We start from the raw sequence: 25,242 nt of genomic DNA, 5'->3' as shown, positions 1-25,242 counted from the left end.
ATTCCTTTTACAGCACTCTTTCCTCCATTCCTAAGCTTCTTCAACAACCTCCAGAATATTTTGCCGCCTTCTTGATATTTATTTTCTATATTCTTGCCAAAGTCCTCCCATGACTTTTGTTTAGCTAGTTTTACACACTGTTTAGCTTTCTTACATTTGTCTCTGTATTCTGTAAGAGTAAAAGCTGACTTATTTGCCAGGAACTTTTGATATGCTTTCTTCTTTTCCTTCACTGCCTCTTTAACTTAATGTGTCCACCAGGGAGTTCTGATTTTTTTATCCTTGCACACAACCTCACCACATGCCTCTCTGGCAGACTCATCAATGTTTTCTTCAGAGTTTGCCACTGAATTTCCAAGGTTTGATTCCTGTTCTCAAACTCTTTCATTTTCTTTTCAATAATCTTTCTGTATTTTAGTCTACAGTTCACATCTGAGAGCTGCTCAACTTTTATTCGCTTTAAAACTTTCTTACATGTTATTCTTTTCAATATGAAATTCAATTTTATCTGCTCAAGACTAAATAGTGATCGCTTCCAATTTCAAATCCTCTGTACACTCTGGTGTCCTGCACCAGGGAGAAAACATCACTATCAACAATAACATAGTCAATGAGACTTTTCTTATTCCTAGCATCTTCTCTCCATGTGAATTTGTGCACGTTTTTATGTTCGAAGATGGTGTTAGTAATAACCAGTCCATGTCCTGAGCAGAAATCCAACAGATATTTGCCATTATTATTAGCTTTGTTCTTTTCTCCAAATTTTCCCAAAATATTTTTGTATGTCTCACAATCATTTCCTACTCTGCTATTTAGATCCCCAACAAGGACCAACTTTTCCTTTTTCATAGTGTCAGTTGCTTTTTCTAAAGCCTCAAAAAATTCCTCCACTTCTACCTTAGTAGAACCTTCTGTGCGACCATAGGCACAAATAAGTCTCATTGTCCAGTTCTCCATTCTCATATTTGCCCACATTACTCTACTTGAGACTGACTGCCATTCAAGAAGATTAGCCTCGTATTTTGTGTTGAATACTATGGCTACTCCTTCTTTTCCTTGATTGTCATTGCCTGAATATAACATTTTGTATTTATTACTCAGAAAGATCTCACCAGTTTTGGTCTTTTTTGTTTCAGTCACCCCTATTATGTCGATCTGGTACTTATCTAATTCCTCAGCTAGCTCCATTTCTTTGCCATTCAGGCTTCTTACGTTGATAGTACCGATCTTTAACTCTGGTGATGTTGAGTTGGAGTTTGTTTTCAGATTTGTTCCAGTAGCTGACTTTTCGCTGTTCGCCCTGGTTCCCTGGCAAAAACAACGGGGGTCTTGTTTAACCGGGCGACGCCCCAGCCGGCATGAAATTTTGTCATGTTGTACCATCATTTTTTTATTTTGGTTTAACCAATAAGAATACAATTTGGTCGGCTAAATCCCAAATTGCCACCAAAACATGGTATGAATGTAAATTTAAGGAGGCCAAGATTATTATCAACCACCTTAATCTTAACAATAATGATGGACTAAAAATCCCAGGAATATGGAAGGCACATATTCAACCCACTTAACCTTTCCCTAAGAGTCGATTATAAATAGGACCATAGATAATCCAGGATCTTAAATTTAATTTCATTTTTTTTCTTTCGTGTGTGAACTGCAGATAATGTAAGAGCATACATATAAATAATTAAAATCATACATTTGGAGAAATAGCCATTAAAAAGAATAGGGATTAGAGAATACATTAAGAGATAAAAATGCCACTTGCAGAAACAAAATGTTAGATTTCACTCACGTCAGTTTTTGCTGTAACAAAAAGATCTATGTGAAAGAATGTTTCTTTGTTGTTATCTTAAATAGAATATATCTTTCGTGTAGTTATTTTATTTCCTTATTTATTTTAATTTAATTTAGACCACCTTATCCTGTAAACGGAGTGAGGTCCGATAATCAATGGACCCTCGACACCGCAAGGTAAAAGAGGGCATTAGGAAGATGATGATCATAATTTAATTTTTTATTTTTATTTATTTATTTCACTAGAGGTCATGCCAATAGAATAACTGTTGATCAAATCATTGTATCTGTAGCTTACTGTGTGAAATATAATGTAGCTTGTCTTTGTATATGTGTATATCATTGGGTCTGAACCTTTTTAGTGATCGGCACCCCCTTGAATCTAAAATTAAGTTCTCGCATCCCCTTGAAAAATGTGTTTCTATTTCTTGCTTTATTTAGGAAATTACATCTATTGCAAGATAATTTATTTATTGAAGAATAAACACATACATTTACATATGTGTTTTTTATGTATATTTACATGTACATACAAAACAATATCACAGTTTTTAATGGCTATGTTGTTGTTGTTTATTCATAATAATACTTTTGAAGCGAGGATCCTTTTTTGAAAGACCCACACATAAGTCATCACTTGCATTTAAGCGATTTCTGGCTTTTGTTTTTATTTGCAAAGTGATGAAAATCCCATTTCACACAGGTAGGTGGTGGCAAATGGTAAAAGTGTCTGCAATGCTGCTTTTGCCAGCTGTGGATAAGGTTCTAACTGTGTACACCAGAATTGTTCTAAGTCCAGTTTTTCACATTCCATTTGAATACGTGCATTGGCTCATATTTCAATAAGATCTCTTTTATTAAATAGCTGTCGTCCATCGAATCTGGGTCAAATAGAAATGGATCCATATCCATCTCTGAACTTGGCTAATATTTCACGTGGTAAAGTCATGAAATGATTCACTCAATTGTTGGAGGTGTATTGCAATTTCAGGTATAATTATTATTTTCTCATTTTCCAGAACGATTGAATCAAGCAAAGAAAAGTTTGCAAAATTCCCATTTTCAACTCATTGTTTCTAAATTTTTAGTTTTTCAATAAATGAAGATAATTTTTCACTAGCTGTTATTATGTTCTTACCAAATCCTTGCATTGATGTGTTTATTTCATTCAGGTGGCTAAATATATCTGCTAAGTAGGCTAGTTGAAGTATTGCTTCTCTTTTTAACTAAATTTTTAACTTAAAGTTAAAGTAAGAAACTGTATAATTTCCTTGCGCAGTTCAAAAACCCTGCTTAGCATGCAGCCCTTGGAGAGCCACCGTACTTCAGTCTGATAAAGAAGCACAGTATGAACAGCACAGATTTCTTCGCACAAAGCACGAAAGATACGATGATTAAGCGCTCGTCCTCAGATATACTTTACTACATTTACTGCAGTAGTTAAGTGTTGTTTTAAATTTTCTGGCAAAGCTTTCAATGCAAGTTTATGACGGTATAACATGCAATGCGTTATTGTAACTTGCGGTATTTCTGTCTTGATGTATGAAAAAAAATCCAGAATTTTTGCCCAACATTGCAGGGGCACCATCAGTGCACATTGAGCCTATCACATTCATGGGTATTTGATGTTTCAAAAAAAAGTTTTTAATATGATTGAAAACATCAATTCATTTTGTTGTCAATTCCAGTGGCTCACAAAATAAAAATTCTTCCAACATTTCTTTTTCCTTAATGTGTCGCACAAATACCAACAACTGACTGCAATTATCAACATCAGTTGACTCGTCCAGTTGAATACTCACTTTTAGAGGACTGGCTTTGATATCTTCTACTACTTGCAGTAAAATATCAACACTGAGATCTTGAATGCGTGATCGAATCACATTGTTCGATAATGGAATCTGCTGAATTTTCTTTTGTGCTTCAGAACCCAATACAATTTTTGCAATTTCAAGTGCACATGGTTTTACCAATTCCTCAGCTATTGTATGACTTTTTCTTTTCTTAGCGCACAGATATGCCACTTGATAAGAAGCTTCTAACATGGGCTTTTGAACTGCCCGCAACATCAAATTTTGTGATAGTACTGCTGGTATCAAATCCTGCTTTCTTATATTTCAAGATGTTAAGAGTATATCCTGCAGATTCACCACCATGCTGATTGTTGAAATGCTCTAACAACTTTGACGGTTTAAGATTGGAGTTTGAAAATATTTTGCATAAAATGCATTGTGGTCGTTGCATACCATCTTTTTCTGTTGTACAAGTGAATCCATAAGCAACATAATCGTCTTTCCATTGGCGTTTTTTCGACATAACGAGGGTTACTACAGTCAATAAAATAATAATTATAATTTTTCAAAATTTGCAGAAAACCTTTATGTAATCAATTGATCGTATCAGGTATGGGCTTTAGTCACTGATTAATGTTGGTAAATTAAAGGAAATTAGTATTCGTTTCTTCGTCAAACCACCTCTTTAATGTTCGTACTCAGAGTATGTGAACACGTGCGCGTATCAACCAGTTTCTTATTGTACTGCATGTGCTGTAAGTGCGATAAGCTGAGGCAGAGGTAGAGAGGGTAGGAGTGGGGGGGGGGGTCCCAAAAGTCGATGTAGCATTCACTAGTTTCTCACAAGTGGTCAGGCAGTAGTTTCCATCGATAATTTAGAAACTTCTCTCGCACCCCTGGAAATGTTTTCTCGCACCCCCAGGTTAAGACTGCAGGTTAAGAACCACTGGAGTATATACTCCAGATGATGACCTTAATATGAAGGTCGAAATGTCGGGAAATTAAAATAGTTATTTATAACACGGTTGCAGAGTTCATAATTTGTCTAAAATGAATTATGTATTGGTCACTTTTCATCATACCATCAACAGGCACAAGAGATCCTGTACTGTCATGTATAAAACAACCACAGAATATCTTTTAGCTGGGTGTTTAGGAGCTTGTTGAAGGTGGGTGGGAGAAGTCTTTGCAGCTGCTGATTTCTGAACATAGGGTACTCGCTCTCCTTGGACAAAGAAATGGCTCTCATCTGAGAATACAACTTTCTTCCACTTCTCAACAGCCGTCCAATCTTTGTACTCTTTTGCCCATTGGAGCAGGGGTAAATTCTCCATGCTTGCTATTCAAGCTCATTAATGGAGAAAGAAGTAATATTTATTTGTTAATAAATGCATGCATTTATAAGCATTCCATTTAGGCTTTTATTTTTGTAGGCAGAAGAAGTCTTAAGCTTGCGTTGTATATTGAAGGTCGATGCTTGCTCGTCTAGTCAAAGCTACCTTGGTTTGCTCGGTTGTAGGAGCTTCCAGGTCCTCGCAGCAGCACTGTGATTTCATGTGCGTGCATAACCATTTCACATTGTCTCACTCTGTTGCTTAAACACAGACCATATGCAGTCAACATAGCTCTAGCCAGTGAGCTTCAGCCAGTCTTTACAAGTGTGCATGTTGCTTGGGAAAATTAAGCTACAACCAGCTTTTTATGACGATGTTATTGACCAGTTCATGAAGAAGAACCATAGGGTAGAATTTGTATTCAAGTAGCTAAATTGAAAAAGATAGAATATTATTTGTATGATTAAATGTATATAAATTTCTAAATATAGAGTTTTAAATGGTCAGTAATTCATTATTCTGCTAATTAGACTTCAGTCACACCTCTCACTCCCTGAATGATAACAAGAGCATGCGTGAATTTCAAGACCAGCATTCGCCCCTGCATTGGAGTCTCCTTTTTCTATATAGCCTTTGTCAACAGTTGTTTCTTTTTTGGTCTGTGGGTAGTAGTCCTTCCTGCTCCCAACAATCTTGGATTCATTTTGCTTTTCCTAACTAGTAAAAAAGTTCAGTCTTTTCTGTCGTTCAATCAAATTAACCAATGCCACACTCATTGGCAATTTGTCTTTGAGTCATGGATGCATACTGAGAAAGAGTCCATCTTTTTGAACACTTTTGTGGAGATGTATCCATTTTATTGCTACACAAAATGAATAAAACATTACGAATATAATAAAACACTATTATAAATGCACAGCACTATTAATAAACATCATAGGGACAGTTAAAACAATTAAAATAAGCAGCTCAAATAGTGAACTAAACTAAAAATAGTAAACCAAACAAAAATCAAAATCTTGACGAAAGTTTGGCTTGTTCAGATTGATTTGTTTGCTACTGCACATTCTTATGACTGTCTGCAGGCCAGGTGATCAACTCACTCACCAACTAGATTAAACACCTCATTTAATCACATCCTCTGATGATATTGACTGTTACATGTTGCCTGAGATGATTCTCTCTCAAAAACTTGAAAAATTAATTCTTCTGATTCCCTGATGATTTTTCCAGTAAATATTACCATAATTAAAATCATCCATGATGATAGCCCTTTTCTTCTTCACCATGAAGCTGAAGCCATTACATTTCTTTGTCTTCACCCTCCACATTCCTTAGCCTATAGCAACATCCTACCAAATGTTTCATACCATCAACATCCACCTAACTACTTCAAACCAATACCACTATTTCCCACCTGATCTCCTCCACCTTGTGCAGACATAATTTCCCATACTTGTTAGCAGTACTTCCCCTCCCTTCATCTTCTTACTATCCTCACAACAAACAGTCATTGTACCCTTCCATTTCTATTCCTGTTACGATATCATTCTCATCCAGCCATGTTTCACTTTTTATTATTATTATTATTCCTGACACCTCCAAGGAGTCTGAAGACTCATCGCGGGAGGACACCTACAACTGTCTCAACCACTACATCGAACCTCTACTACAAATTGTCTCCAACAATGCCATCTACCGCCCACCTCCACAACTGGTATTTTATGTCTGTAAATTGCGTGTGTTCTGAAGGGCCAATTTGTCTGCATGCGGGATGAAAAACCCTTGTTTCCGGGAGAAAAAATCCTGCTACCTCCATATGAGATTGGCTAACTCACCTTCATTTGAAAACCGTCCAGATAAAGATTCCTCCCATCACGACGAGAATCGAACTTAGGCCTATTCCAATCATCTCCCTTATTTCTGATGCTCTGGTATTCACGAATAAGCATAGCGATTCATTTTATTCATTCCAAGTATGTAATTCATTCCCAGGACTTGTCTATAACCAGTTCTAGGCTGCTACATGCTAATGATGTTTTTTGCAGATTTTTTTGTGATTATTGGGGGGGGGGATAAGGAAGATTTTTTTAATATCTGTAATTATTTTTGTTTATGATGTTGTCAGATCAGAGTTGAAAAGTACATGCATGTAGTATATGAGTGATACTTTTGGATATTGCGATTGTAGAGAGCACCTAATCCCCAGGCCATGATTCCAAGTATGTTTTGACATCTTTTTTTGAAGGATATCACTCACCAGTGATTGTGGAAGGACCAACAAAGAAAGGAAAAGTGAGTTGGATATCCAGAATGTGGATATCATGGGAAAAATCAAAGTATTGCACAAATGCCACTGTAATAAATTCGATTTAGTATATTTTGTGTTTCACATCTTCACTTTTTACAAAAGGGAAAATATGAAATAAACTTAGTAGTTTAAATTTTGTAAAAAATTTTTTAAGATATTCTAACTCTAAAAATTAATCTAAGGTGGTGTTCCACCATGTTGAAATTTTGCCAGATTTGGGATGGGCAGAGTAATCCAAAACCAAATTCATAGTTTAACTATAATAATTTAGTATATGTAGGCCAACTGACTAGAAGAACACAAATACAGATAATGCTTATAATTCACTGGCTTGAAAGCTTCAGTTGCTTCAGCCATAATATCCTAAATATTAATTATGGCTGAAGCAATTAAATATGCTTTTAGGCCACTTTTTCAGCAACTAATTTGCTTGAATGAAATGGACTATCAACGACAGCTTTTTTTATTTTCATTATTTTGTTGTAAGGTACCTTTCAGAATGCATGAACATTTAGAGTTGTTTTGTCTATCTGTCCTTATGCATATGCATATTATTATTTCTTTCCTCTGACTAAATATTTTGATTTAAACTGACCCATTTTTTAATGGCAAATTTTTGTGAAACAATTTGAAATGATGCAGAATAATACTCCATATTGGATGAAGCTTAACAAAATTTGGTCTGCCAAATTTCATTAAACAATTAATTATAATCAAAAACAGCAAATACCAACTTCTACAAACTATTTTGGTAGGAAGAATTGATGGCAAAGGAACTAGAGGAAGAAAAAGAATATCATGGTTTGACAACATCAAGACGTGGACAGGACAGCAGTGCACAACTGCTCAGATTAGCACAAGAGCGCAGTTTGTTCGCCAAGATGGTCGCTGACCTTCGATAGAAGATAGCACAATAATAATAAGAAGAATTTGGCAATGCGATTTGAAATGAAACAATGTGTTACAAAAATGACTGTTCAGTTATGAATAAAAAAGGAGCATTTTCATAATGAAAAATGCTCCTTTTTTAAGATTATCTCCTGCCATTTCTTTCTTTTTTTTTTTTTTTTACTTGTTAAAGTTAGTTTTAATTTTGATTATTTGTACTTTTTTTGTTGTTTGTTTCTTTATTCAGAAGTATACATCGGCCATTAGGAAGAACTCAATCTGCTCCTCTTCCACTGGGTCATCCTATGTTACAGCCACAGGTCATGCTGTCACCTCAACAAAGCGAACATTATTTGAGGGAGAAGCATATTTATGATCAACAGCATCAACATAATCTTCTGAAACAGGTATAAGTTCACTAATACAAATGTAATGATAAATTTGGTGCAATCTTGCATAAATGCAATATAATTCAGTAATTATTTTGTATAAGTGTGTATAATGCAGTGTATTTAGCCCAGTTCTCCAGCTTTGAGAGAACTGTCTGGAAATTTTTTATTTAAATCCTGTGTAGAGATATAACTTGGTTTTCAATTAAGCCTGTCTCACAAGATCTTTTTGTTTTGTTTTGTCATTTCCCATAAACTACAGTCAAGTCCCAAATAACTGGAAGTTGACTGTGTTATATACAAACAAAGTCTGGGATGAAAAAATGGCAATATACATGGTTTGAGGATTTATTGCCAATTTATTCCCTTTTCTAAAGGGAAATAGTTGCAGTGGCTTATCTAAATGGCTCCTCTTTTCAGTGTCTGTTGAATGTTGCAGCAATGTTCGAAAATTGGAGCGCTTGTACTTGATCTTTAAGAGAAAGGAAATAAAAAAAAAAAGTGTAATTATACATTTCTGGTTTTAAAGCATCAGAAACTGCCTGTATTTAACTCAAGGATAAGGATAATCATTCTTCCCTTGAGGTAAAAAAAAAAAAGAAGTTGTAAATGTTAATTTAAATAATCGACAAAGAAACAGTATTTTTGAAGCACGATAGAAATTAACAATTTGAAATTAAATTATTAAACAATGGCTGCTTAAGGGTCAAAGCTATATAATTATAAAAAAATATAAAAAGCTTATATAACTCCACATAGCCTTTAAAGGAATGCGGAAAAAATGATCAGGACCTCTGACCTAATGTCCAATCCTCACTTTCTTGTGATGCACCTTGTTAGATATCTACCTGAATAAAAGTTGAGCAGCTCTCAGATGTGAACTATAGACTAAAATACACAAACATGATTGAATAAAAAATGAAAGAGTTTGAGAACAGAAACCAAACCTTGGAGATTCAGTGGCAATTTGGGATTTAGCCAACCTAATTGTATTCTTATTGGCTTAAACCAAAATAAAAAAATGATGGTACAACATGACAGAATTTCATGCCGGCTTGGGCATGAAATTCAGTTAAACAAAGCCCCCATTGTTTTCGCCAGGGAACCAGGGCAAACAGCCAAAAGTCAGCTACTGGAACAAATCCTAAAACCCACCCTAACTCGATATCACCAGAGTTCAAGATCGGTACTATCAACATAAGAAGCCTGAATGGCAAAGAAATGGAGCTAGCTGAGGAATTGGATAAGTACTAGATCGACATAATAGGTGGTGACTGAAACAAAAACTGGCGAGATCTTTCTGAGCAATAAATACAAAATGTTATATTCAGGCAATGACAATATCAAGGAAAAGGAGTAGCCAAAGTATTCAACACTAAATATGAGGCTAGTCATCTTGAATGATAGGCAGTCTCAAGTAGAGTGATGTGGGCAAATATGAGAATGCGGAACTGGAGACTTATTTGTGCCCTATGGTCCCACTGAAGGTAGAAGTGGAAGAATTTTTTGAGGCTTTAGAGAAAGCAACTGACACAATGAAAAAGGAAAAGTTGGTCCTTGTTGGGGATCTAAATAGCAGAGTAGGAAATGATTGTGAGACATACAAAAATATTTTGGGAAAATTTGGAGAAAAGAGCAAAGCTAATAATAATGGCAAATACCTGTTGGATTTCTCCTCAGGACATGGACTGGTTATTACTAACACAATGTTCCAACATAAAAATGTGCACAAATTCACATGAAGAGAAGAGGCAAGGAATAAGAAAAGTCTCATTGACTATGTTATTGTTGAGATAGTGATGTTTTCTCTCTGGTGCAGGACACTAGAGTGTACAGAGGATTTGAAATTGGAAGTGATCACCATTTAGTCTTGAGCAGGATAAAATTGAGGTTCATATTGAAAAGAAAAACATAAGAAAGTTTTAAAGTGAATAAAAGTTGAGCAGCTCTCATATGTGAACTATAGACTAAAATACACAAACATGATTGAAGAAAAAGGAAAGAGTTTGAGAACAGGAATCAAACCTTGTAGATTCAGTGGCAAGCCCTGAAGAAAACATTGACTGATTCAGCCAGAGAGGCATGTTGGTAGGGTTATCTGTAAGGATAGAAAAATCAGAACTCCATGGTGGACACAGGAAGTTAAAGAGACAGTGAAAGAAAAGAAGAAAGCATGTCAAAAGTTCCTGCAAATAAGTAGTTTGTGCTTTTAGAGAATACAAAGACAAATCTAAGAAAGCTAAACACTCTGTAAAACTAGCTAAACAAAAGTCATGGGAGGACATTGGTAAGACCATAGAAAATAAATATCAAGAAGGTGGCAAGATATTCTGGAGTTGTTGATGCTCAGAAATGGAGGAAAGATTGCTGTAAAAGGAATTAGAGATAAGTCTTACAGTGGCTGCACTGCATAGTTCAGAAGGCCTGGACAGAGAGACGAATTCCAGATGACTGGAGTGGAGCTCTCGTAGTACCCATATATAAAAGGGGGAAATAAAACTCAATGTGAGAATTACAGAGGTATTTCCTTACTGAGTGTTCCTGGTAAGATATATGCATGTATACTTGAAAAACGGTTGAGAAGAATTATGGAAGAGAAGCTTGGTGAAGAACAAGCTGGATTCAGGCAATAGATGTCAGGATCAGATTTTCACTTTATGACAGATAGTTGAGAAATCATGGGAATATAACAAAGATCTGTATTTAAGTTTTGTAGATCTGGAAAAGGCATATGACAAGGTGCCAAGAGAGAGAATCTATTCCAAACGCTGCAGTTAGATAGTGTTAATGGGGCATTATATCAAACAATACTTAGTCTTTATTTGATTTGTTAGTCAGCAGTTAGAATTGAAGGAAGTACAGGAAGGTGGTTGAATGTTAAATGTACTGTCAGTCAAGGATGTATTTAAACCCCCCTCTCTGTTATTCATTATCTATATGGATCACATTATGAAGGAAAGTGGTATTAAACCTGATATCAAAATGGAGATGATAATCTCAGCTCTTTGCTTTATGCAGATGATGTTGTACTTATAAATAAATTTAGTTTTAATTTTATTTTTTTCTTATATAATTGCTGACAGTGAGTGCATTTGTGCCCAGGGGCATAGGGGAGAGAACCGCTGCTTTAATTGTACACATATGGTCTTGAAACCAGACTGAAAATTTTACTGTTAGAAGTTCTTATTTATTTTGCGACTTCCTGTAATTTATTTGCTTAGAACAATTTATTTCAGTTCTTTCTTTAATAATCATTATCAAATTCCTGATATATACCCTCAGGGGGTGTGCAGGATATGATAGTACTACATGAAAAATTTACATCATTACTAACTTCCTATCTACAAGTATCCTCCAAATCAGTCTGTTACCTGTCAAGACTCCAACATTATTAGATCTTATATTTCTATCTTTTAAAGGCACTTTTTACTGTATAAATTTTTACTATAATTTTTACTATATAAATATTCCACCTATATCTTGGTTTGCCTCTGGGTCTTTTTCCTGCCAACCTGGTAGAGAACACTTGTTTTGCTAATCTTTCCACTCCCATTCTGTTTAAGTGACCATACCACCTGAGATTAGCTCTGCTAACACATTCTTGGATGCTGACAATGTCAAGTTCTTTCCTAATAACCTCATTTTTAATATGATATTGCCATTGATGTCATCTATTCATGCCCCTAATCTTTCTCAGGACTCTCATATCTGCACTTTCTAGTCTTTGGTCAAGTGTTTTACTTCTGACCCAGCTCTCAGATCCACAAGTTAAAATTAGCTTGAATACTGTCTTGTATACAGTTAATTTTTAGTGTTTTGGCTAATTTCTCTCTTATTCCATATAAATTTATTCAATTGACTGCCTACCACATTAGCTTTGTTGATTCTGTTGTCTATTTCCATATTTAATTTACCATCTTCACTAAAAATCGTGCCTTAGTAGCTGAAATGTTTTACTTATTCTATAGGTTCTCCATTCACAATGCAGTTCATATTTTTGATGTTTCTGCCTATTTTCATTGTCTGTCTTTTTAATGCTGACCTTCATACCATATCTACTACAACAGTTATTCAATTTAGGAAGGGAATCTAGCAGACTTGTATCGGATTTATTTATAAGTATAACATCATCTGCATAAAGCAAAGAGCATAGAGCAAAGAGCTTAGTCTTTATTTGATTTGTTAGTCAGCAGTTAGAATTGAAGGAAGTACAGGAAGGTGGTTTAATGTTAAATCTACTGTCAGTCAAGGATGTATGTTACCCCCCCCCCCCCCCTCTCTGTTATTCATTATCTATATGGATCACATTATGAAGGAAAGTGGTATTAAACCTGATATCAAAATGGAGATCTCAGCTCTTTTTGCTTTATGCAGATGATGTTATACTTATAAATAAATCTGCTACAAGTCTGCTAGATTCCCTGCCTAAATTGAATAACTGTTGTAGTAGATATGGTATGAAGGTCGGCATTAAAAAGACAGACAATGAAAATAGGCAGAAACATCGAAAATATGAACTGCATTGTGAATGGAGAACTAGAATAAGTAAAACATTTCAGCTACTAAGGCACGATTTTTAGTGAAGATGGTAAATTAAATATGGAAATAGACAACAGAATCAACAAAGCTAATATGGTAGGCTGTCAACTGAATAAATTTATATGGAATAAGAGAGAAATTAGCCAAAACACTAAATTAACTGTATACAAGACAGTATTCAAGCTAATTTTAACTTGTGGATCTGAGAGCTGGGTCAGAAGTAAAACACTTGGCCAAAGACTAGAAACTGCAGATATGAGAGTCCTGAGAAAGATTAGGGGCATGAACAGATGACATCAATGGCAATATCATATTAAAAATGAGGTTATTAGGAAAGAACTTGACATTGTCAGCATCCAAGAATGTGTTAGCAGAGCTAATCTCAGGTGGTATGGTCACTTAAACAGAATAGGAGTGGAAAGATTAGCAAAACAAGTGTTCTCTCAGGGCTCTCATATCTGCAGTTTCTAGTCTTTGGTCTGCCTCTGGGTCTTTTTCCTGCCAGGTTGGCAGGAAAAAGACCCAGAGGTAGACCAAGATGTAGGTGGATTTATACAGTAAAAAGTGCCTTTAAAAGATAGAAATATAAGATCTAATAATGTTGAAGTCTTGACAGGTAACAGACTGATTTGGAGGAAACTTGTAGATAGGAAGTTAGTAATGATGTAAATTTTTCATGTAGTACTATCATATCCTGCACCCCCCCCCCCCGAGAGTATATATCAGGAATTTGATGATGATTATTAAAGAAAGAACTGAAATAAATTGTTCTAAGCAAATAAATTACAGGAAGTCACAAAATAAATAAGAACTTCTAACAGTAAAATTTTCAGTATGGTTTCAAGACCATATGTGTACAATTAAAGCAGCGGTTCTCTCCCCTATGCCCCTTGGGCACAAATGCACTCACTGTCAGCTATTATATAAGAAAAAAATAAAATTAAAACTAAAAACATATGTCTTCTCCTAGTAATATTTATTGAAATCGTAAAAAGTGTTAACATTTATGTTATATTATGAACATTTTGTAATTCCTCTGTCTTTGAGTGAGAGTGTTACCAGTTCCAATTTCATGTGTATGTTTTATGCATTTAGTCTACTGGCAACCATGCATTTGAGGGATGTGTCACCACTTTACCTGTGTTGTCATCATGCTTTGACCATACATTGTTTTCTCATGTTTAAAAATTTTGCCCCAAAATGAGTAATCCAAATAAAAAAACAACAAACCTATAAATTCAACAATGATTGGTAAGAAGACTGTTGTTTTATCCAGAGTCAAGATAAATGTTTTTGCTTATTGTGTGATGATTTAATTTAGTTGTATAATAAATCTTACGTGTATTTATCCTACTTTCATAGTTAATTAATTTGTTAATTGTTATCATTTGATATGATAAGCAAGTATAAATTTTCATAGAAAAAAAATATTGGTGCCTGCCTTTCACTTTCCAATCTTGAATGCGACTATGATCACATCCAGGTTGAGAACCCCTGAATTAAAGAGACAAAATATGGTGGAACAACAATTGAAAATTATATCTCATGATATAACTGATTATTATTGGACTTTGCTATGCATGATACTTTTCCCTACCAAAATAATTTTTACAAATTGATGGAACTGCAATGAGTTTGCCTATATCTGTCACCTTAGTCGGCTACAACATGGAACATTTAGTAGTTGATTAAGGTAGTTACAGTATATTGATGGCACTTTCACAAAAAGGCGGATGATTATGATAAGCTGACAAGGCAGCTTGAAGCTGTGCTTTGGCAGGAAAAACTGCATGGTAGAAGAAGCAGCAGAGTGTGGGAAGTAGTCACACAATGTTTGACAGAAGCAGTATCTAATTGCATTCCCATAGTTAGAAGAATAAATTGAATGGGAATTAATGGATGAAATAGTACTTTAAAGCAAGAGCTGCATAAAGAAAGTATTGTGGATGTGACATTATGAAAAGAGTGATGATGAGACTTGGGAGAAGTACAAAGAGGACCAAGAGAGTGATGGCCATGGTGAAGAAGTCCAAATTTGATGAGGTTGATTCAAATACAGTAGCTGGACTGAATGGATATTGGAATGAATGCCAAAGGAAGTGCAAGTTAGCAGTTCCTGACTTGATTGTTTCAGTCTCCATGAAGCTATTCTTCCTAATGAGTGGAAGGAGAGCAAGATAATTTCATTATGCAGGAATGGAGCTAGAACTGATGCAGCAAATTATAAACCAATCAGTATTTCTGGTGTGGTCATTAAGGTTCAGAGAGACTGATTAGGAATCTCAAGAGGGGTGGACAGTACCAGAATTTTCTATAGAGGATAGCATGGGTTTGTTAAAGATAAGGCTTGCTTTAGCAATCTGCTATAATAGTGACAGCAGACTTATATAAGAAGAGTGATGATTCCACAATACGTCTGGATCTTTCCAACATGTTTGGCAGAATTCTACATGCGGGCTTGTTATACAAACTCATAGAGGTAGGTATGTAAATTAAATTTGTGATATGAATAGGTGAATTGCTGACTGACAGATATCAGAAGTGATGTATGGAGATACTTAATATAAGAGAATGAAGGTGACCAGTGATCAACCACAGGGTTCTGTGCTCAGGTGATTGTTATTTAACTTATATATATTAATGATATTAAAGATTAGCTATTATGATATTACCTCTAGAAAGAGATGGCTTGCAAGTTAGTAATGTACTCAGACAGATGAGGACTTGTGCTATGATTTTTCAAATGGCCCTAACAATAACATCGTATATCTTCAAGACATCCCACTCAAGAAGGTTGACAGCTTCAAATACTTCAAATACTCAATCCTCACAGAGGACAGCACTATCAATGCAGACAGGGAACACTGTGTGAACCATATGGATGAAATGGAGAGCACTATACACAGTATTATATGACAGGAGTATGTTGGTATGAGTAAAGGGGAAAATATATAAAATGACAGTTCTATCCACCATTACATATGCACAAAATGTTGGCCACTTAAGAAACAAGAACAAAAGTTGCACAGGGAGCCAGTGGCATTGCAGTGCTGGACAAAGTGTGTAATGAATACATCTGTGGGAGCTTTAGAGTAAGATTTATTGCTGATAAAATAACTGAGTGCCAGCTTAGATGGTTTGGATATATCATGAGATACCCTGTAGATCACATGACATGAAAGGTAATGGAAATGTGTACAGAACCAAGAGGACATGGTAGACCTCATTTAACATGGATGTCCCTTATAACAAAAAGACCTTCAAACTGCCCAATTGGAGACATTGATAACACAGGACAGAATATCCTGGCAATTATGGACTAGAAGAGCTGACCCCAAGTGAAATGGGATAATGGCAAAGACAAAGAAGATTAATGATATTAGTGATGGACTAGCAGGAAATATCTACTAGTTTGCTGACAATGCTAAGTTGGAGCAAGTGATAAAGGACATGCCTGATACAGAATTCCTTTGGCAGACATGAACAGATTAATTCTGTGATATCAGTTTAATAAAGTTCTAAATATAAAGTTATGCATTATGGTGGAGGTCAATGAAGGCAGAATGTCATATCAACGGGAATTTGCTGCAAGCAGTTAATAAAGCTAGTGACTTAGGGTAAAGTAGATAGGGAGTTAATTTAGGGACCACATTGCCAGCTAGTTAAGTAATCCATTGGATGATAGTAGTATTGAAGAGAACACTAACTTGTTAGTAAAAGGAAGTTAATCTCCCCAGTTTACAAGGCTTTGTTTAATAAGACCACATCAGGACTTCAGTGCTCAAATATAAGGATCTGGGTTCTGAGGCAAGGGGTAGATCCAGAGGGAAATGACCATGATAATGATTGGCCTACAGAATTGACATATGTAAGCAATTTTTGGGAATGTGATCTTCAAAGTTTGAGGAATATATGGATGAGAAGATATATAATAGGAATATACAGATGATAAATGCAGAAATATATTATAGAAATACACTTTTATCTATACAAAAGTGAGATATTACAACTTATAGCTAGTTTTAGGCAGAACTCATGTGCTTCATAGTCATGCCCTGGAAGCTAGGGCATGACTAAGAAGCACATGAGGTCTAGCTTCTATTTGTGGCAAGTGATGTGTGGAATAGGCTACCTATTAGATATTGTGACTTAATCCTTTATGTGAGTAACTACAATGGTTCTCCTTTGATGAGTCATTGGACTCCCTGGAGAAGCATACATAATAATAATCTTATTAAGATAGTTCAATAACCTTCAATCTTTTTTTCTTTTTTCATAGCATATTCGACAGACAGTGTTAACACGAGCCAGTAGTAAAAATCAGGTGGAAAATGTGGAAGAAGAAACAGAAGCAGCCATGGCACAAGAGATGAAAGATTCTCTTCAGCCTGAAGTCATTGATCTTACTGAAGGAAGGCTAAAAGATGATGGTGATAGTGAATTAATAAAGCAACAAAAAGAAAGAGAAGCATTCCTCCAACAACAGAGAGATCTTATGGCAAGGCATAGTTTACAAATAAGTGAAGGTAAAAAAAAATTATGATTAATCTTTCAGTAGCTCTTTCTTTTAAAAAAAAAAAAAAAAAAAGGTACAAATATATTTTAAAATGAAAATGTTCTTTGGATGCAAGTTGTCATATTGAAAACTATGTAAATAAGACATATGTACTGTGTTTTACTGTATTTTCATATGGTGGCTATATGAAAATACATTAAAATGGAATTATCACGTAGCACATTTGATAAATGATTAATAGTTGTAATGAACTATTAATAATAATAATTTATAATAATTATTATAAAAGTTCATTATACTAATTTCTAAAAATATTATAAAATACTGAATAAATTATTCTATTTCTGTTATCCTTTGCACTTGGCTATGACAGGTTCATGAGCCTGTCATGGTCCTTCTCCCAAGTGTCAATCTTATAAAACCTATCAACAACTTAAATGTCTCAATCATATCTCTTCATCTCCTGTACACCAAACTCTGCAGTTTGCATATCTTCAATCTATTCATAACCAGCATCTACCTCTGTACCCTCTCCAGAGTTACTTCATTCCTGTCAAATCCTGGAAACCATTTTGACCATAGTTATGCAGATATGACCTGATCAGAGCATTATATATTGGAAGCTCCACTTTTTTATCTCTGCTAGTGAATGTCCTTCTCAGTAGCAATCCTTTGGGTTGCTTCACCACCTTTGCAGTATTACCAGAGATCTCCGTTGATCAGAAATTCCTTGAGTGAGGCCACATTGTCCACACTAGCTATTACACTGTTTCTTAAATTCATTTGAACTGTCTGCACTGACAACCTCAAAGGCATGGCATTCCAATTGCACACTGCTTACAAGAGAAAAATCTAGTTCTCACCCTTTCTTCACCATTCATTCTCAACTTCCATGGATGCCTTCTCATCCTCTATCCTCCATGAAATGAAAAATTTCCTCTACCAGTATTCCCTACCATATCACTCCTTTTTCCTCATGTTTGTTTCTAAGTCTGTCCACAATCCTGATATCATCTTTAACATACTCATTTGCACCATCTTTATCTGCATCACCTCAGAAACCAGAAGAACCCTTCTGAGCACAATTATATACACAGGGTCATCTTGTAAAGAGGCAAAATGATCTCCTTATTCTTACATGTTAGTGTGTTTCAGTATTTCACATATCCTCTGAGTTGTATATAGCAAAGATTTCACAAGGATAACTTATGAAAGGTCTGGGCAATTCAATATTTTCAAGAAATGGACCCCCAGTGTTAAACAGAAGGATGCAATCTTAAATCTGCTTGCTACAGAGAAATTTATGTGAATTTTTTTGTGAAGGTAAAGTTAGTCTGAAGGCACTGTTCAGACTAAACATACAAATATTTTTTAAAGAAGCCCACTCCTGCTGTTATCCCCCCCCCCCAATATGAGCTTAGACCTTACCCAAGTTGTCTTCGTGGCCAATGTTTCAGAGTTTGATATCATCCTTTGTTGCACTCTTGTGGACTCTACCAAAAATTTCCTTATTTTGTCCAAGAACCATTCAAACCACACCATTCAAATAACCTGATTAGAAGAGCACTGTACAGTGAAACAATAACCTTTTTATGTCTGTCTTCCTAAGTATTTCCTCCTGTTATTTAATATTTGATTTACATATGTGTTAATTTCAAATAGTTATTAGTCAACTATATTTGACATAAATAATAATGTCAGTTTGAAATAAATTTAATTTTTCATTTATTATTATTATTTTTTTATGTGGCTCTCACCCATACAAAGTTTATTTGTAAACTTACAGCACATTCGTACCATGGGCGAGCTAAGGATTTTTTCTATTTTTACTGATTTTATGTATATTTTTTGTTTTTTATTCTTTTATATCTAGTCCTGAAATTGCGCTTTAAAGACCAAACCCAGAACTTTTTTCAAGCTACTTCAGTCCTCTCAATAGGCAGAGCAGTGGTTTGATTTGATTTGGAGAGTAAAAATATGCATAGCATTGTTTATAGCAAATAATTTTTTTTTATTCATTTATAGAGGTGTGTGTGCATGTGTATAAATTTTTTTTTTTTTTTTTTTAGTTTCAGCCTTTACACCACGACATCATGTGGTTCGTCCTCTGTCCAGAGCCCTATCCAGTCCTCTTGTTAGCCTCAGTCCTGCAGGAAGTCCTCAGGAAAGTCCAGTATCTACAAGGCATACATTTACTACAGGTATATAATCTTTAATGATAAATATTTATTTTTTAACTTGGATATTCTGAGTCTGATTTTTCTTGTTTTTACTATCTGTGGTTAAAGCTATTAGAAATAATAACTTATCAGATGACAGGGAAAAAATTAAAAAAAAAGCATACTCAGAATATCCAAGTTAAAAAGTACAGGAATCACTTGCTATACATGGTTAATGTATCCTGTGAAAATGCCATGATAAGTGAAACTGTGTTAATCGAATATAGTAAGCAAGTTAAAAAATTGGAACTCATTCAACAGCTTTCAAATTCTTTACTAATTTTTTTTTAAATGCATTTGTTTTTACTGTTTTTAGTGTTAATATACCTATAAAATAATAATAAAATGTATTTTAAAGAACATCATGAGAAATATTTGAACAAGTTACTTCACACTGTCGTTGGTGTTTCTGTGTGTATATCTCATGGTAACGGTTCAGAGTTTTGAGTAAGTTTTGTTTGACTTGCATACCGCATTCCAGATTAGGATCAATATCCATACGTGGTTGATTTTTTAAGGTTTCAATAGCTCAAAACAATAATTCACTTTTTTTTTTTTTAAGTTATATTCTTTGTTGGTACATTTTTTCTGCAATCACAGTCATGTTGTTCTTCATATGCATGTTATTCATTGACATTAATATCAGTAAACAATATGCATATCGTTATCACTGAATTCTTCTTGAATATGAATTTAATAATTCACTTTTACTGAACGAGGAAAGAATTTTCACTGTTGCCTCATTCAGTTCAAAATCACATGCAGTTTTTGCCTCCATATCATATTCATGTCTCTTAATTCAGGTTTTTGTTCTAAAGGGAAAGAAGGACTTTTGCTTCTTTTTATCATTGGCACTCTCTCTTTCCCTTTCCTTTTATCCATAATCAATGTTGACGAATAATTTAATATAAAAATGTTTATGGTAAGCAGTAGACAATCAGTGCATGCTTATTTAATGGTGGCTTGAAACCACAATGCTTACCTATGCACACGATATGTCTTATATGTACAGCATTATGTGTACACACTCTATTATGAAGTCTCATGCATCATTTGAAATTAGAAAACTCTCCAAAAATGTTCTGAATTAATTCCCAATGAATTTTGAATTAGTTCACAATGTAACAGAGCCTCTGAATGTTTCACTTAAGGGTGAATTCATATGATTGTATATAAGGCCCCTCCCATATAGGGTAGGCACGTTTTTATGTTTTCAACATACTAGAGTAATTATTTGGACAATAGATCACGTGTTAACTAATAAATACGGAATTGTGATAGTTTTGATATATTAAGTATCCTCTCGCTCTCTTTGTGGTAGTTCAGAGAAAAGGATTTTGTTGACGAGTCTTCATGGCTAGCCGTTCAAGTACAGATTATTAGATATCAATGTTAACTCGTCTTGAAGATCCGATGTATGTGAGTGGCATCTCCAACAAGCTTGCTAGTCTCCTCAAACCACACAAAATAAGAGTGACATTCAAATCTATAGAAACAATTCGTAAACTACTAAGATCTCCAAAAGATAACCATCCTTTCTATAAATATGCTGGAGTTTACAATATTCCATGCTCATGTGGTTCAAGTTACATCGGGGAGACATCAAGAAGCCTCGAAATTAGACAGAAGGAGCACATTGGTTACGTCAAAAACAACAGACAAGACATATCAGGACTGTCATCTCATTTTTCTATAACTAACCATGTCATTGAGTGGGATAAAAGCTGTTCCCCTTACATAGAAGAAGACTACCACTCCTGAATGTTTAAAGAAGCAGCTACAGTCGCTCGCTCTGTTGATAACAGGAACCAGGGTTTAATACTCTCAGAGATATGGAAAACCCTAATTAGATCTCTTAACACACAGGAAATGAATTTCAATGCAAACTACAGAACGTTCCTTAGCAACAACTAGTTAATCATGTACATGCGATACATGTATCACTCACGTTCAATGCTATTTTAGTTTGTAACTATAGTCGTTCGAATTTTATAGTTATTCATATTTGTATAATGTTTTTTAACATAAGTGCTTGTACCCTGAAGATGCCAACAGCTAAAGTTTGGTGAAACTAGTAGGTTTAATAAATATTTATTAGTTAACACTTGATCTATGGTCCAAATAATTACTCTAATTAGATGATCAAGAAAATAAACATTCATTATGAATAGAACCTATGGTGATACGAAAATAAAGGTACGCCATTATGAACTCCTGAAATGTAAAAAAGCCGGGTTATTAAATCATATCACTTTTTTAAAAAGATGTCGAGATAAGTGTATAATTCCGAAGTTCTTACACTTTAAACATCATTTCAATTCGAGACGGGCCAGAAATATTTATTTCAAGACATCGATGTTACTCCTTCGTGAAAGGTTACAACACACAAATTTTTGCTTAGTCAAATAGACTCACAATGTTGCGACTTATTCATGGATCTCTCTAGATAAGGAAGTTTGGCAAGTCTTAGACAGAATGATCCACACTAGCTATGCAAAAGTTTTTAATAAAAGCAAACAGATCCAGATCAAGAAATTCAACTACCTTTATACACCCCATAATAAGTCTAAATGTTTTCTACCAGATAACCAAGTTATTCTTAATTTCTCAGACCACATCTTAAAGAAACCTGAAATCGATATTCCCAAAGGTTTCAATTATGCCATAACTCCTCAACAGATACCTAAAGTGGAATTCATCCGCAGTTTAGACAAAGCAATCTCATTATTACCACTACACCTAGCAAATGATTTCAGACTAAAAAGTTTCATAATACTCTCCTCTCCTAGAACCACAAAACAAAACTTCACCTCTCCAGATAGAAGAACTATTCATAATCTAAAAAGGAATAAAGACATCATAATACTTAAGGCAGATAAAGGCAACAATACTGTAATACTGAATGCCAAGAACTACGAGGATAAAGTAAACAATCTACTATTGGACTTGTCTGTTTACCGTATTTTAACGAAAGATCCTACATTAAAAAACCACCATGATACAAACGAATTACTACACAATATGCCCAACTGGGCAACAGATCTGATTAAAAAACTAAAATCCATGCACCCTTTAACTCCAAGACTCTATGGTGTTCTAAAAGTGCACAAAGATGGTATTCCTTTACGCCTTATTGTGGATGGAATCAACTCACCTACCTACTTATTGTCAAAACATCTCTCCAAACTCTTACAACATATCCATAACTCAGAGTGTTACATCAGAAACTCACAACATTTTGTGGAAAAATTAAAAAACATTACCATATCAGAAAATGATCTTCTGGCTAGCCTAGATGTCACCTCTCTTTTTACAAATGTTCCCGTGGTGGAGGTCATCAGCAAACTAGGTACCTTGTTCCCACAAGATATAACCTCACTGTACGATCATTGCCTAACTTCAAATTATTTTTCTTGAAAGAATACAGATTGGCAATGGGCAGTCCTCTTTCACCTTCTTGTGCTAACCTATTTATGGAAGACCTCGAAAATAAAATCCTATCTCAAATAATTCCTAAACCAACAATTTGGTGGGGATACGTGGATGACGTCTTCATTGTATGGAATCACAACAAGGATGACCTACTTGACTTCCTCAATAAGATCAACTCCTTTCATCATTCTATTAAATTTACTCTGGAAGTTGAAAGTGACAAACAACTGCCATTTTTAGACATCTTAATAAAGAAGCAAATTAATGACCATATAAACCTATCAGTTTACAGGAAACCTACGAATACAGGTCGCTATCTACATTTCAGCTCCTCTCACCATATTTCTCACAGACTCAGCATAGTATACATCTTAAAGAAAAGAGCTGTCCGCATCACAACAGATAACAAGGATCTTTCAAGACGAGTTAACATTACGGCTAACCACGAAGACTCATCAACAAAATCCTTTTCTCTGAACCACCACAAAAGAGAGCGAGAGGATACTCAATATATCAAAACTATCGCAATTCCATATGTGAGTGGCATCTCCAACAAGCTTGCTAGTCTCCTCAAACCACACAAAATAAGATTGACATTAAAACCTATAGAAACAATTTGTAAACTACTGAGATCTCCAAAAGATAACCATCCTTTCTATAAATATGCTGGAGTTTACAATATTCCATGCTCATGTAGTTCAAGTTACATCGGGCAGACATCAAGAAGCCTTGAAATTAAACAGAAGGAGCACATTGGTTACGTCAAAAACAACAGACAAGACATATCAGGACTGTCATCTTATTTTTCTATAACTAATTATGTCATTGAGTGGGATAAAAGCCGTTCCCCTTACATAGAAGAAGACTACCACTCCCGAATGTTTAAAGAAGCAGCTACAGTCTCTCGCTCTGTTGATAACCTTAACAGGAACCAGGGTTTAATACTCCTGGAGATATAGAAAACCCTAATTAGATCTCTTAACACACAAGAAATGAACTTCACTTCAATGTAAACTACAGAACGTTCCTTAGCAACAACTAGTTAATCATGTACATGCGATACATGTATCACTCACGTTCAATGCTATTTTAGTTTGTAACTATAATCGTTAGAATGTTACAGTTATTCATATTTGTATAATGTTTTTTAACATAAGTGCTTGTACCCTGAAGATGCCAACAGCTAAAGTTTGGTGAAACTAGTAGGTTTAATAAATATTTATTTATTACTTGATCTATTGTCCAAATAATTACTCTAGATAGATGATCAAGAAAATAAACATTCATTATACTACATACTAGTTTTGAATGTTTTTGGTTAAATTTTATTTGTAAACTGCTTTAATGATATAGAAAATCTCAAATGGAATTCTAATTTCAAGTTATATATGTATCTAAATCTTTATTTGACTTTGAAAATTTGTTTTACATAAATTGTTTGGTTTCTGCACCCATGTATTACAACATTTTCTGCAACTTTAAAAATTTTGAAAATTTAAAAGATAATGTTAGGACAATGTATTAAATTAAATACTTTATTTGGTGCTACAATAAAAATGTGCTGTTTGTATGTGTGTTGGGAGGTTTCACTTTGTAAGATCATTTTCATTCCGTTTGTTTTTAATTGAATTGTTGCTAACTATAGTACATATTGTATATAATGATATGATAAAACTATGCCTTAAGGGTAAAGGACAGTCCGAGAAGTTTCTTCTGGGCCAGCATGAACAGAATATATTAAGTGAATTTTTAACTTCAGTTAAATAAATTGTAATAAAATAACATTTTATTAACCATGTTATTTCAAACCAAGTAAAGTGAGGAATTCCTGTATAAAAGAATAACACAAACACATAGGAATCATAAGAAATTTGAAGCACATAGCATAATGGAATATAACTTTTGCTACTGTTAATATCATCCTCTGGTGTTAATGCCAGGAGGCGACAATAGAGTAGGACCTCTTAATGAGGTGACAGTGAAAAAAGATAGGTTTCCAATATAATTAGTAGCGTTTTTGTTTC

General features: G+C 34.6%; 1 protein-coding gene across 13 annotated transcripts in view; it reads left to right on the top strand.

Annotated features, from left to right (window-relative positions):
• LOC150105480 (histone deacetylase 5-like) overlaps window positions 1-25,242 on the top strand; it is a 430,130-nt gene that overhangs the window by 274,812 nt on the left and 130,076 nt on the right. For all 13 annotated transcript variants that reach the window (XM_090394187.1, XM_090394195.1, XM_090394193.1 and 10 more), the window contains 3 exons: window positions 8,371-8,530; window positions 17,331-17,577; window positions 19,637-19,768. In XM_090394187.1, coding sequence (XP_090250313.1) covers window positions 8,371-8,530; window positions 17,331-17,577; window positions 19,637-19,768 — 539 coding nt within the window. The remainder of the gene's footprint in view (window positions 1-8,370; window positions 8,531-17,330; window positions 17,578-19,636; window positions 19,769-25,242) is intronic.

The sequence above is a fragment of the Typopeltis vanoorti genome, chromosome 6 (assembly GCF_054136105.1).
Source record: "Typopeltis vanoorti isolate ZY-2024b chromosome 6, IOZ_Tvanoo_1.0, whole genome shotgun sequence".
NCBI lineage: Eukaryota > Metazoa > Arthropoda > Arachnida > Uropygi > Thelyphonidae > Typopeltis > Typopeltis vanoorti.
Note: the sequence above shows the minus strand (reverse complement) of the source record. Positions and strands in the feature narration are given on the sequence as shown.